Source organism: Condylura cristata, unplaced genomic scaffold, assembly GCF_000260355.1.
Source record: "Condylura cristata isolate star-nosed mole 26May11 unplaced genomic scaffold, ConCri1.0 scaffold00013, whole genome shotgun sequence".
Classification (NCBI taxonomy): domain Eukaryota; kingdom Metazoa; phylum Chordata; class Mammalia; order Eulipotyphla; family Talpidae; genus Condylura; species Condylura cristata.
This window is the reverse complement of record NW_004567114.1, coordinates 1,459,897-1,474,609: the sequence shown is the minus strand read 5'-3', so window position 1 is coordinate 1,474,609 and position 14,713 is coordinate 1,459,897. Positions and strand designations below refer to the sequence as shown.

The 14,713-nt window shown below is 61.6% G+C and overlaps 1 protein-coding gene across 1 annotated transcript in view; it reads left to right on the top strand.

The window, feature by feature from the left end:
- LOC101622109 (serine/threonine-protein phosphatase 2A 56 kDa regulatory subunit gamma isoform) overlaps positions 1–14,713 on the top strand; it is a 69,170-nt gene that overhangs the window by 30,578 nt on the left and 23,879 nt on the right. The window contains exon 3 of the mRNA XM_012724592.1: positions 10,298–10,497. Within this exon, the coding sequence (XP_012580046.1) occupies positions 10,298–10,497 (200 nt within the window). The remainder of the gene's footprint in view (positions 1–10,297; positions 10,498–14,713) is intronic.

Sequence of the window (14,713 nt, the reverse complement as noted above, 5' to 3'; positions counted from 1 at the left end):
CTTGGTGACCAGGGTGGAAGTGAACTCAGCGGGCCTGAGGCCCGGCCTGCCCGTGGGCGTCGCGTGAAGTTGCCGCTCAGAGAGGCTTTCGGGCTGAACAGGAGCCGGCGCTGCCAGCGTCCCGCGGACGCCTAGAATGCAGCGCAACTCTGGGTGCCGTCTGCCCTGTGGCGACGGCCCGGGGCATGCTTGGCGGAGGGGGCGGCCTTCTTCACCTGGACACCGGCTGGCTGGATGCCAGCATTTGTCCCGGGGAGGCAGGCGTGGCAGAGCTGCGGTGGCAGCTGCAGCTGCGGGGTGTTTATCTCCCGCAAGCCGGCGTGCGTCGCGCTCCTGTGCCCACGAAGCCCCACCCGCCTCTCCTTCCTCATTCTTCGCTTGCAAGCCTGCGCGTTCTGCTCGTGGTGTGGCGTGGCGTGGGTAGTGTGGTCATCCTGGGCAGCGTCTGTGGTGCCAGGTAAGGTTAAAATGAAGACTGAAAAATTGTGCTTGACTGGATTCGTTTCAAAAAGGGAAGCTTGATAAGGAATGTACCAGACAGAAGGGAAAACAGCCTCTAGCCTTGACTTTCACCTTGGTCTCCTGAAGCCATCTGACCCCGTTGGCGGAGGCTCAGAAAGGCCCACACTGGCGGTTGGTGGTGGAGACAGCCCCAGCGCAGGGCCGGGCCCCACTGGACTGCCATGACCAGCCCCTTGGAAGCCCCAGAGCACCCTGGGCTGGGTGGAGGCAGCAGGAGGGAACCCCAGGAAAGGCTGGCATGGTGAGTGGCAGCCCCTCTTCCGGGATGGCGTCAGGTTCTGTAGTGACCAGCTGCTGGGCAGTGGTGCTGGCACCTGGCTCCTGCTGGGCGGGGAAGGGTGGGCAGCAGGTGAGCAGGCTGACCCAGAATGCGCCACTGTGGCGGTTCCACAGTGACCCCAAAGAGCCGAGAGGCCGTGGGCGATTCTGCTGGGAGAGGGTGGCGGTCACCAGGTGTGTGCTTGACCGAGTGGACGTGTCACCTATTTACAAAATTAAATAGAAATAAAGGCTGTCCTAAAAGTGGGGCGGGGACAGGTACCCCTTCCCAGTGCTCACGCCAGACCAGCAGCCGGTTTCTTCTGTGTCTGAAGTGAATGTCATGCTGAAACATGGGACTGAAAGGCTGGTGCGTGACTTTTACAGTTGTCCAAACCAGATCCGCCTAAAACCAGCATGTTCATGTGGTTGTAGAGCAGGAGGGTTTCAGAAACTTCTGGAGCAGGAGGAAAGAGAGGTGGGAGGACACGGAAGGGTCGGCTCATGGCTCTGGTTTTCTGGTGGCACAGGAGGGGAGGGAGAGGAATGGGGTCCTGCCACCTCGCAAAGGTGGGCGTGGCCGGCTGGCCCTCTGACCAGGCCCCAGAGGCCGGGCAGTCTGCAGACCGACCCTTCCCAACCGGTATGTGCTCTGCAGGTTTTTCCTCCCGGCGGGCTTGTCTCTGCGTCCTTGAGGTACCATTTGCAGCGCGAAAGTGTTTCCGTCTGGTGGCCGTCTACTGTCCCGGGTTTGCCCTCCGCTGCTTACAGTTTCGGTGTCGTCGCCGAGAGACCACTCCCCACCCGGAAGACGTGCTCCTGCATTCTCATTTTCATAGGTTGAGCGTCCACATCCGTCCGCGATCTCTTGCGAGTTCAGTTTTGTGCTTGGTGTCAGGCCCAGGTCCAACTTCCTCTGCGTCGGGGTCTGGCGTTCTCAACACCTGGGCTGAGAGACTGCCTCCACGGCCCGGCCTGGCGCTTTGCCTGACGCGCCCCTTCAGGCGTGTGCTGAACCGCGGCCTTGGTTGCGGTGGCCTGGCCAGAAGCGCTGGAAAAGGCAGTGCGAGTGCTCCAGCTTGTTCTTTCTCCAGGTGGCGGTGGTGCCCAGGGCCCCTTGCCTCGCACGCAAGCCTTCCGCCAGCTCATCAGGGCTCCTGCCTCCCCTGCGGCAGGACCGCGCTGCCCAGCTCTCCCTGGGCCCCTCCGCTCCAGGGGGCACCTGTGGCCTTGGCCAGTGGGGTCTGTGAAGCAACTCCTACATGATATACCCAGATTTCTATGAAAGGCTGCCTGAGTTTTGTTTTCTATTCTCCAGGTATGAGCAGTTTTACATCAGTACTTAACCGGAGTTAGCTGTGTTTGCAAAAGCGCTGTTCCAGGACGTGTATCTCGTTTACCCTGTGGTTTCTCACGCCCCAGAACACACCTCCAGGTGAAAAGGCCGGGCTGGGACCAACCTGCCTGGGAGAGCTCTTGTCTTTGTAAAGCCAAGTCTTGGACAGTTGCCGGCCTCGGAGCCCCGCGAGCCTGTCCGTGGGGTGGGGTCCTGCTGTGGGTGCTGTCCACACGTGCTTCTCACGGGGTGGGATCCACGTTGTGTACTTTTTTGAATCGTGTTCTTGGCTGGGGGCACATGTCCCCTGTGTGCCAGGTGTCCCGAACACCTTGTTCTGCGCTGCGAGGCCCTGTCCGTTCTGCGGAGGATGGTGGCGTCGCTGGGGCCAGCTCGTCCCGGTGCAGGACCAGCCCGTAGTCGCTGCCTCTCTGGCGGCGGAGCCCCTTCCCCGCATCGTCTCTGCCGCCCGCGTGGGTTGAGAAGGGCCGAAGCCCACGCCGGCCCGCAAGGCCGTGGGGAGTCTTCCTGATGTTGCAGGGCCCTCAGTCTGGAACATCACTTTAAAGCGCAGGCCCCAGGTATTTAACTTGTGCACATTTGTAGTCGCGACATGATGTCAGATAACTTGTGAAATTTAGCAGTACGGGTTTTATTTGAATTGTCCAAAATGGACAAATCCACTGGGACAGGAAGTCGACTGCAGGTTTCCAGGGACTGGGGAGGGTGGTTTCTTAGAGGGTACAGCGTGTCCTCTGGAGTAATGACAAAGTCCAGAAACGAGAGCGGGCGGGATCGCCCAGCATCACAAACACCAAATGCCGCCGAACCGAGCATGTAAAACAGCTAATTGTACGCTGCATGGGTTTTCCCTCCGCCCCTTTTCGAAGCCCACGTATTCTGCGGTGTAATTATACAGAGGCGTCTAGGGGTATTTTCCCAGGCTACGAAACCCAGGAGAGCTCTCCTTACGCCTGGACGTGCGTGCGCACAGGAAGGCGTGGATTAGGGCTTGCATCTCTGAGCACAGTCAGCGGGTTGAGGAGGTCCATAAGCCTTCTGCTCCGGACAGCGCAAAGTATGCTTAGCATGCCATGACCTCAGCAAGGTTCCTGGTTCTCACCTCAGAAAAAGTATGCACTCGCCTTGGTCTGGAAGCTTCTACGTGAGGGAGCCACCTTTGTCATTGCCTTCAGGAGAAGCCCACCCTGCTCTGCTGCCCCATCTGGCCTGAGCCACAGCAGTGGGTCCCGCAGACCTTCCTGGGAGGGAGCGAGCTGTGCAGCCTCTGGGTGAGTGCGCGTCCCCACTGGGCTCTGCGCTGGGCCGTAGCCTGCAGGCCCAGGCTGGGCTGCCGAGGTGGGGCCCTCCTTGGATGTGAGGCTCAGGGCCAACCCGACCCCTCCCCACTCCTCAGGCCTCTGAGTTTCCTAAAGTCACCAAACTCGTCACCTTAACTTCACCACTACGCTGATGGCGCGTCGCTGTGAACGGAGCGTTGGCTCTCCTGTGCGCCGGAAGGTCAGGCTGCTTGAGGAAGAGCATCTTCCCACTGAAGTCCGGCTGTCCGTCAGGGACAGGCAGGCTGGAGCGCACAGGTCGCAGAGCCGGGAGTCTCGACACGCCTCCCGTTAGCCTCTCATGGGCCGTCCAGTGGTTTCCTCACTAGGGAGCCCGGCGGGGCGACGGCGGTAGTGGTGGCGGCCACGGAGGAGGTGCGCTGATGACCCCGTTTCCTTGCTGGCAGTGTTGGGTTGTGTTCTGGAAACCCACGCCAGTTTAGTGTCCACGGTGACCACAGAGAGCTTTCTGTCCAGCTCAGGCTGCGTAAGCACTGGAGCTGGAGTTCGGATGCGTGTGGCACTCGCCGAAGCCCCGATTCTGACTGTCATCTTTGTAAAGGTCACGTCTCCCCCTCCTCCAGGGAGAAGAGCCTGACCGGAAAGGTTTCGGGCTCAAGAAAAGACGAAGGCGGGCCGAAGCCGGCCGTGTCTCCTGCTCACCCTCCGAGCCGCAGGCCTCCTGGGAGCGGGAGCTGCCGCGCCCTTCTTCTGCTCCCTGTCAGGAGACGCGTGCTCGGCACCCCTTGTGGCGTATGTCTCAAGGAAATGAGTTACCCGAGTAGGACTGTGTCCGATTTAGGAACTCACAGAGGGTGACTGGTGGTCCAGCTGTGCACATTTGCATGTGCTTTAGTGAGCTCTGCCCTGACTCCTCCCTGCTTGAGGCAGAGGGCGGCGGGTGTCAGCCCCGGTGAGCACCGATTGGAGCAACAGAAAGACCTGGGTGGGGCTCCGGTGGGACGGGCCTTGGTCTTCGCCCAAAACACGTCAGCGACGTGACTGGTTTTGGCAAAGGTATTTATTTAGATTTAACCTACATGTGTTTATTCTATTAAAAGAAACACAGTTTCTGCCCTGTTGGGTCGAGTTGCAGCTCCTGTATCAAATACTTGTGTTTAAAGGTGTCAGTGGAAAATTCGAGTCTGTAAAGCAAAGGATACGAAGACAGGAGGCCAGGGAGCCGCCTCGGCGAGCACGGGGCTCCAGAGCTGACGGGGGTGCGGAGGAAGGGCCCAGCAGCAGGACACGGGCACGCGGCGCAGCCGGCGCAGGCCACCAGGCACGGAGTGCCAGGCATCAGGGCCTCCTGCAGCTGGGGTGGGGGTCAGTGGGAGGCTGGACCCTGGGGGCCACTAGAAACGTGTCTGTGCAGGTTCCAGCACTGTGCATGCGCGGTGCACGGACAGCAGCGGCGCAGGGGACTGGCCAGCCAGGGCACTGTGGCCCAGCCTGGGGGAGAGGCGTGTGGCGCTGTTGGTCCCTTCCTGTGGGCATCTGTGGCGCCCTGATGCATGAGGCCCCCTCCTCCGTGTGCCTCGGATATTATTTACTTTTGGAATCTTCCGAGAAAGAATTTGATGGATTCTAAAATAGCTGGACACGCAAACCCTGCGCATTGCCGAGTGTGAGTGCTCAGTGTGGACGTACGTCTGTAACGGGGAGTGGGTGGGCGCTAGGTCCTGGCTTGCTTTGCACTGTCACCTCTGTTTGCGCCCACCCCAGGTGTCACTGGGGGTGTGGAGATGGGCCCCCACACCTGTCTCCTGGCCACTGCTCTCAAGTACTGTCCAGTGAGTCACTGAATCCTCCCAATAACATTCTTCTGCATGATGGGACGACAGCACCCCCAGTGCCGTGTCACAGCTGTGGTGCTGGGGGGACGGGGCAAGCCCTAGTGCGCTGTGGGGAGCACAGGGAAGCCGCAGAGCAGCGCTGGCGGCAGCTGCACTGTCACCCTGTTTTGCCCAGGCCAATTCAGGTCCCGAATAGTGGCAGCTCCTTGCTGGCAGCTTCATTTCCAGGAGAAAGGCCACACGTGACTCAGCTCCAATCTCGCCAGGTCACGCAGTTTGCCTGGGGCCCCGTTGCCCAGCCTAGGGTCCGGACATCGCCAAACCTGTCCTCACCTGACCCTGGCCACTGCTGCTGCTGGACTGGAGTGGGGGTCCAGTCCCTGTGAGCGGGTGGTGGCCCTGCGCTAGTCACGAGTGTCCATCTGGCGTGGGCTGACAGTAGCGTGTGTCTTGGGAAGACGTGAATGCTGGGGTCAGCTCGGCATCCGGCTCTGAGTTGGCACTGGTTTTTCCAGGTGGCACAGGCACCCAGTGTCTGCTTTCAGGATGCGGCTCGGTGCTGATCTGGAAACTGCCGCCGTGGGCCCTCCGTTGGCCTGTCTGGCCTGGAGACCCACCTGCTCTCTATGGGTTTCCCGAGGGCACAGGGCAAGGGCGGGTCTGTGGGCTCTGGTTTGCCCTGTCCTCCGGAGGCTGTCGGTGGGTCGGCTTTGGCCCAGTTGGGGCTGGACCCGACCCTGGCTGTGGGAAGGGCCACCTCAGGCTGGAGGGGCCACTCGGCCTCGTGCATCTCCACAGTGGCCTGCGAGATGAGGGGCATTGGCCAGGCTGCACCCAGTGTCAGCAGGAAGAGTGTCCTGAAGGATTCTGACACCTTAAAAAAGGAGCTGAAGAAAGACAGGCCAGGAAGGGAGCTGCTGCCTGTTCTCAGACCGTGTTCTCAGACCGGCTCGAGAAGCTGCCCCAGACTCGGTGTCTTTATAGGAGACTTTACAACCCAGCCCGGCCCGCTGAGCACAGGGCGCTTGCAGACATTCGCACTCGGGGCCTGGCAGTAGGACGCCAGTTTGACCTTATCAGGAATCTGGACGGGATTAGAGGAGAATCTTTATTACGTGCGGGAGAACCAGATGCTAAACCTCTAATTGACCGCCCTGTCTTCTCCCAAGATGACTGCCAAAAGCAGTGAGAAGTGTCACGCCCTTGGAGACACACCCTCCAAAACCCCGCACTCTGTGGGTCCATGACAGAAGAGCCTCAGAGAAAGGCACCCCCTGGTTGGCCCCACTCCCCTTTCTTGCCAGATTCTTGGGGGAGCTCTGCTTTCAGAGCATTTTCAAGCCATTCTGAGCTGGAGGGAAATCGAGCCCTTGTCTGTGGGAGCTCCAGGCCCAGAGATGGCCTAGTCACCCCGGAACTGGTCCCTAGATCTGGGGGCTCCTGACTTGACCATCTGAGAACGACAGCTGCAGAAACAGCGCTGTCTGTGGGTGCCGGATGGGGAGAGGGGGCAGGGCCCGACCCCGACACGCGCCTCAGCCGTGGCCGTTCTGGCCTGGAGCATCTTCTCCTGTCCATGGAGTGGTCGACAGGATGAAGCCTGTGGAAAGGTGAAGTTTCGCTTTTGGGTCTTGCAGTTAAGGCCCCTTCCCAGCGCTCTGCTGTTCAGGAGGCTGCTGTGCTCTCGGCTCCTGGTGCCATCCCACCCGTGGACCAGGCTCGTCTGCGTCGCTGTGTTTGGACAGCGAATCCCAGGACCCAGGTTGTCTTCGTGAGCAGCAAGGTTGTAGATGTGCCGTTTCTGTGGCCGTGTCTGAGGCCGCCGGAGGGGACACAGTCCTCAAGCTCCTGGAACCCTGACTGCGCTTCTCTGAGGAAGGGTGGGCGGCGTGGGCGTGCGGTGCCGGCCAGGCTCCTGGCCTTCAGGACAGTGACAGAGCCGGGCGGCCCCTCCAGGGCCTGCCCCAGGGCCTCTGAGCCTCCTGTCCTGGGAGGTCCCTAACGTGGAAGTCTAGTCTGATAAACGCAGTGCGCGACGAGGTCTTCAGAGTTGTTAAGGGGCCTCGGTCTCCAGCAGAAAGGCTCAGCCTCCCAGTTGGGAGCCACCTTGCTCTGCCCCTGAGGCCACTGGGCTGGCCAGAGCTGGCCGGCGGACGCCTTTGCCGGCTGCTCCTGACTCCAGTCTTGCCTCCGAAGTGCTCACCCCGCCACTAGTCTCCTGACGCTCGCTGTCCACAGTTCACAGCAGCCCTTTTAATGAAAATATGGGGAGGCGGTAGGGGAGCCACAGAAAATATGGGGGGGGGGAGGCCGGCCACAGAAGGAGCTGTCTGAACAGGGCACTAGTGATAATACTGAGAGAGAAGTCCTAGCTCTTGGTTTTAAAATTAAAGTTCTCTGGCAATGCTGAGGGTCCGCTCCATGTGCACCTTTTCCAGACCAGCAGCCTCGGCAGTGGGGGCTTTGCCTGGGCAGGCATCCTCTTCCCATCTCTTCCTGGGGCCCTGGTGCCCTGCCGCGGCGTCCCAGCAACAGCCAGGCGGCCACTGTGCGGGGTCCGCAGCAGGCACTTGGCCGGCGGGTTGTCGCGCGCAGCTGGCAGTTCCAGCGCCCGGTGCTTGGTTGTGCTGAGAGGAGCTGGGCCGGGCAGCATCCTGAGCGGGGGAGCGGCGCCTGGTGGCGACCATCGCCCTTCCGGGGTGCGCTTGCCGGGGAGCCCTGTCAGTGTGAGGGTTCACGGACACCTCACGTTTTGATTGAGAGGGGTGACGCCGAATCCACAGACAACCTCTACCCGGTTCCCCCGGGGTGTGGCGCGCGGAAAAGAAAGGCTTTTTAATTAAAGTAATCCTCTAGCCCCCACCCCTGCACCTCTGGCCTGCACCCCAGTCCTTGTAAGCATCAATAAACATTTTTTAAATAAAATTAATTCGTTTAATTAACCTGAACTCAGAAGCAAGTGTAAATATTTGCAAGCGGCTGAGGGCGGTGTTTCATTGTTGCACTCAATTTGTTACCATGTTTTAAGCATGAAATTACTGAAATAGGCAAAGGAGGTTTTAAAAAGGTAAAGACGGCAATGGTGAGGCTGCAGTCACGGCATGTTCATAAGCTGAACAACCAGTGTAGTAACGCCTCAGTTGTCTGCAACCATAGAAAGTGGACCGTTTTCCAGAAGTTGAGGGTATCTTGTGTTTTACAAGAATTTTGGAGGGAAAACTTATGAAAAAAGGCTCTGACCCTCCTTGACTGGAGCCCGTGGTGGCCACTGGCCTTCCTCAGCACCAGCCTGCGCGCCCCAGGGGCCTGACTACTGCCCCCGGGCCCTTGCTCAAGCGTCGTGCACTTCGTGCCCTGCCGTGGCCAGTGCTGTGGCCCTGGACACGCTGGTCCACTCCTTGTCTGTGCCCTCGACTCCCATGGCGACGGCGCCTGGTCAAGGCCCCAGGCCCTGGTGGCACGTGCCCTCGGGGCTCGGCGGCCACCGCCCAGGTAACGCAGTGCTCCAGCGGCCTGGAGCTGAGGCCTGCCGACTGGAAGGCGCGCGGAGCCGAGGGACCGTGGGTTGAAGTCATGGCGGTAGTTCAGAAAACGAGCGCTTTTCATGAAGGCTGGATGTGGAGACGTTGCGAGGCCATTTGTTGCTGCTTTATTCGGGGGGGGGGGGGGGGGGGGGGGGGGGGGGGGGAGACAGTCCTGTGCCCTGAGTCAGCTTCCAGCGCAGACATGAGCCTCCGGGGTCTGGCGTCCCCGGCCTGGGCTCCCACAGCGCCGCCGTCCCCTCAGGCCAGAGGGCGGTGGCAGTGCCGGAGCCTCGGTGAGGCTGGATATCAGCGCGGCCTCGGAGCCTCAGAGTCCGGACAGGACGGTGGTGAGACGGCTGAAAGCAGCCAGAGGCGCTGACTTGTGTGACAGGGCTGCTCCTGCTGCTGGCGCGGAGCGCTCCGACCGCGAAGCCTGACGGTGTCGGCCAACCGAGGCGGAGGGGGCGGGCAGCAGGCGTGGGCAGCACCAGGAGGCACCGTGCGTCAGGTCAGATGCCAAAGAGCTTTCGTCCGAGTGATGTCAGCCCCTGATAGCAGCGGCATTTGAATATGAACCAGGAAAAAATTTAATTTGTACTTATTGATTCATCCCCAATAACTTGTTGCATGTTGGCAGGAATAGCATTTTCGGGAAAATAGCCATGTTTTCTAAAACAAAAGAAATTCACTAAGAATAATGTGGTTTTTGTGGTTTTGCAAATTCTTCGGTATTTGACTTCCCAGGAAGAGCTGGGTCCTGCCGCGCTCCTGCAGGCTCAGGCCGGCGGGCCGGGCAGCCTCCGGCGCTGCACAACGCCCCTTGCTGTCCGCCAGGCTCAGCCGGCGCTGCCCGGGGGGACTGCGCGGGGCCCGGCTCTTTGGGTGCTCTCGGTGCCCCCCACTGCTGCACACCAAGCATGCGGGTCTCAGCCGCAGGTCAGGCACGCGTGCCCCAAGTCCTGCTCCTTGCTGTCCTCGCTGACCCCCTGCTGGATGGCCAGTGCCCACATTGCCCTGTGTCCTGGGAAGCCCCCACACCTCGGCCCAGCTGGGCCCCTGCTCTGTTTGTGTGGGGTGGCCAGCCCACACTGGGTCAGGTGCGCGCTGGGCCTTCGGTCGTAGGCCACCTGCTGACTGCCCAGGTGAGGAATGATGGCGCTTTGGGGCCGGGGAGCGTGACGGCGGGGGGGGGGGCCTACTGAGGTGGGTCTGCTCTGTGTAGGTGGGCAGCAGGCCGCGCTGGGGCTGTGCTCTGTGTGTGCCAACCCCCGCCACCACCCGCCCCCCGAAGCCCTCTGCGGGAGCACCCACGCCCAGGTGCTGTCCCGCATGGCCTGAGCCCGTCTGCTGAGTGACGGGTTCGCAGGGTCTCCGACTGCACCCGCTGTGGCTCAGAGGGCAGCTGTGGCCGGGCTGTGCGCACCGCTGCCCCCGATTTCTGTTAGTGCAAAGGCCTCGAGTCTCATGGTCACTCCAGGGCTGGCCTCTCAGGATGAGTGACCTCTGCTCTCTGCTTTTCAGATGTTCCTCCTGCTGATCAAGAGAAGCTTTTCATCCAGAAGCTGCGTCAGTGCTGCGTCCTCTTCGACTTCGTCTCCGACCCACTGAGCGACCTGAAGTGGAAGGAAGTGAAGCGCGCGGCCCTGAGCGAGATGGTGGAGTACATCACCCACAACCGCAATGTGGTCACGGAGCCCGTCTACCCCGAGGTGGTGCACATGGTGAGCGCGGGCCGCGTGCCGGCCCCAGCGCCCTGCGGCCTGGGGCTTGCTGTGCTTGCTGTCTGTCCCCTAACATTGAACGCCGCACACGTAGCACGTATGTAACGGAGACGTGGCCCCCGTCGCGCGTGCAGGGAGCTTCTGGCGATGGGGCGGTGCTGTCCTCCGTGGCACCCAGGTCCCGCCCCGTCCCGCCGTGACCCCGCCCCAGGCGCCAGAAGCCCCTCGCCAGGCTTGCTCGCCGCTCCATACAGAAACGGTCCTCTGCGCCCTGAGCGCTCCCGGCCGCCGGGGCTGGTACCGAGCCCGGCTCCGCTGCCCTGCTCCTCCCGTTCCCGGTCTCCCAGAGCTGCGCTTCAGAACCTGCCGTGTGTGTGACTCAGGGCCGCTGTGACCGCCGAGCTCCGGTCAGCGCCTCATGCTCCTGGACCGCTGCCGACTCTCCAAGCTTAGCTAGCAGCGTGGCGCCAGTGGGCGTGGGCCCGGCGGCTGACAGGGCTGCTTCCAGCTCGCCAGCCCCAGAGCTTGCGGGCAGCGCCCGCCTATCTCAGTCCTTTCCCAGCCCATGTCCATGCTCCCGGGTCTTCTTTCTGTGCTGCAGGCTAAGGGTGTGACTTAACTTCCTTCTAAAATAGCTGAAAAGATCATTTCTGCTATGTCGTATACTGCATGCTGTTTTCCCCATTTCCTATTTTTATTTTCAAGCCGTGTGCGTCAGCACGGCCCGCTGTGCTCCCCGTGGAGATGTGCTGTGTGTCAGCACTGTCCCTCAGACGCTCGGGTGGCCGGCCGCCCCGAGCCTGCTGCCTAGCCCGGAGGCCGGTGCGGGCCGCGGGGCCGCGGGGGTCGGGCCGGGTCCGTGTGCCGGGGTTCTGGACTCGGCTCTTGTTTGCTTCTCGCAGTAGCAGTGTGCGGCCAGGCCCACGGGACACGGAGAGCCCCCGGGCCCCTTCTGGCCAGGCCTTGCCCCCCTCTCCCAACACGCTGTCGCTAGCTGACCCCTGCCCTGCTGTTTCTGTCCAGAGCGTCAGCCGGCTAGCACGAACAGGCGCCAGCGGGCCCTGCCCTCCCGAGGCTTCCCTCTTGGGGCCTGTGCGCCCGCCAGGGCTGCAGCGCTTCAGCAGATGGAGGCCACGAGGCCGGGGCCGGGGAGCAGACTGCAGGCAGGGGCACAGCTTCTCGGGGCCCGAGTTTCTGCTGTGCTGGGGGGTGGGGGGTGGGGAGGACGTGTGGATTTGGGTTCTCTCTGCAGCTGCTGTGTTGCCAGGTCAAACGGCGTTGCCAGAGGGAATGACGGGCGGGGACGCCTTGGAGTGGTTCTGACCTCTCAGTGGCAGGGGTGGGGTACGGAACTGGACCCCAGTAGGAGGCCTCAGTCCCAGGACGTGCCTTGGGGCCGTGTGGTTCCACTCAGGTGCAGCTCTGTGCCGGGATCCCCGGGGTGCCGGCACCCCGGCCGCCGCGTGTTACTTTCTCGCAGCGCTCTTTAAATTCGAGCGTCTCCGGGCCGAGCGGCCCCAGCCCTGAGACGGTGCTGCTGGCGCCTCCCTACTGTGTGGCCGCGGCCAGGCTGGGCGCTCGTGGGCCTCACCGGCTGTGTGCAGGTGTAAGTCACGCTGAGGCACCAGCCCGCGCACCGCGGACAGTGCCGTCGAGCATGCTCTCAGGCCCAGGCCTCACCGCCACATAGCACAAGAGCCATGTCAGTGCCCCAGAAGGAAGCCCAGTGGCCACACCCACAGCGGCTGCTGCCCGCCCGGCCCACTCTGCCTCCCCTCCCGCCCGCCCTGGCCCCGCAGACTCGCGGCGTGCATCATTCGGACCGCAGCATGCGCCGCGTCCTCCACACGTCGGCACTTTCACTGCCCAGAGTCCCTCACAGCCCCGACGTCGCGCTGTCCTCGGGTGGGCACGGGCCGCCTGCCCGGCAGTTGAAGCTCATGCCAGCACGCACAGCACCTGTGTGCGCACGTATTTTCGCTTCTCTTGAGTGTCTAGGAGTGAAGCGCTGGGTCACCAGCCAGCTCTGCCTCGAGGATTGGGAGGCCTCCAATTGGCTTCAGGAAGCAGCTTGCCCCAGAGCAAGCGGGTCCGGCTCCGCGCTGGCCCTTGCACCCCTCTGTGGCACCGCCTCCGCTGGACTGAAGGTGCCTGGTGCCCCCAGGCAGCCCGCCCGCCCCGGCCTGGCGCAGCCTTGCCCACAGCCCACGGCTCGGTGTGACGGGGCCTGGCAGCCTCCTGGCCCTCTCTCAGGTCAAAGCAGCCGTGGTTCAGCGGACAAGGACGCAAGGGAGCATCCCCAGTGGGGCAGCTCGGCCTCCTGAGCTGCGTAAGCGCCATCATCCCTTCATTTCCACCACATTTTAAATGTAACCAGACATCTGCCTTTTCCGCCAAGGCTGCCTAGACTCGGGTGGCCGGTAGCCTGACTCCCAGACGCAGCCTGTGAGCGTGGAACCCGGGACTCTCCGAGTGGGCCCGGCTTGAAGGCAAGACGGGCTGGTTAGTCAGAGGGCCCTTCGCAAGCATTTCCTCAGTCAGACAAAATGAGAACGTCGTGTTAAGGAAAATAAGCGACGGCCACCGGGGAGCTGGCAGCGGCCCTGCCCGGGCAGCAGCGAGTGGGGGTGGGTGGGGGCGCAGGCCTGCTGGGGTCCAGGCTTCTGGGGCGCGGCACGCAGACTGCGTTCTCGCTGGGTGCGTCGTTCTGGGAAGGGGCCTCACGTAGTGTGAGTTATTATGAATCAGTACTGCTGCTAAAGTCAGCTATTTTTGATAAATGTCCATTGCTAAAATATAATGGGCTCAATAATGTAATAATTCTAATCTCTAATTTAATTTTGATGTAGTCAGCGTAAGTAGATGGTAACTCTCACAAATAAAAGCTCTTGAAGGTCCTCAGTCATTTTTAGATGTTCATGGGGTCCCGTGACCAGAAAACTTGAGGGCTGCTTCCCCAGAGGCTGCGGGAGGCCCGGCCTGGGGCCTCCGTCCTCGCCCACCCTGCCCAGTTCTTAACGTGCAGAGGGTTGAGAGTAACCGCTCGACACGACCTCCCTGCGCTGGCCCGAGGCCCCCGTGGGGACCTGCGACGCCCCATGTCTGTGGGGCGGGCCTTCACTGTGGGGTGCACTTGGGGAGAGGCGCTGGTGGCCAAACGACCTCACATCTGTGAGCGGTGGCTGGGCGGGCTGGTGGCGAGAGGGACGCGTCGGCTGGCAAGGGGCTTACCCTGGCGTGGCTGGGGTGCAGCTTTTTCCTGGTCACACTCTGTTTTTTGTCATCACAAAAAGTTTTTAGTGGTCACATACCATATTTGTCATAAAAAGACAAGCTGTCTGCACACAGTGGCCTCACAGGCCTGTGTGCTGACCCCTTTGCCGTGAGCTGCTAGCTGGGCACTCGCGAGGCTTTGGTCAAGCCAGTGTCCTCTGGTGAGGCCTGAGGGGCTTTTCTTGGGCCCATGGGGACAGTCTCCCCCAGAGCTGGGGTCCGTGCCCTTGCTTCACGGGACGGTGACTTTGGGCCCTGCCCTGTCCTCATATTTACGGGGGAGTATGCTGGACAGTGTCGCTCTGCAGCCAGGGCGGTCTGCAGGAGGGAGGGAAGGGCTGCTTTGAGCGTCAGTAGGTGTACGTGAGCAGGGAGCCCCGAGTGGTCTGCACGCTTGCCTCAGGCGATGCGTTAGACAGGCCTCCCCTCTCCGGCGCAGCCCTGAGCTGCTGGACAGGCCTGGACATGGGCCTTGGGCCGTGCGGAGGGCGGTTCTCGGGGAGCCCCCTGTAGAGCCGTCCTTGTGGTTGGGGAGCGCGCCCCTTTGTCTCGGATGCTTTTAGGTTGTTTGTGACAGGAGGGGTTTATGACAGGCGTCCGCAGAGGAAAGGAGTTAAGTCTTCCTCCGCGTGTGTGTTTCTCCAGAAGGCCCCTGAGAAGCTGGGTGGTGGACTGTGACGCTCCTCTGCCTAGACGAGCGCTTCAAATACAGCTGCTGGTCAGCTGCTGGTCAGCCACACCCAGCAGTGCTGGTCTGTCTTGTTCTGACTCCTAAGCTAGCAGGTTTTTCCATGCTGAGGACACAGTGGGGAAGTCACTGTGAAGGGAACAGCTTTGAGAGAGAGAGGTTGGGAAGTGACTTCTGAAGAGCTTTCCCCTTTGTTTTGAGTTTTGAGTTAAATGAATTCGCCCATTCTCAGGTCTCTGCGACAGACCGCCGTAC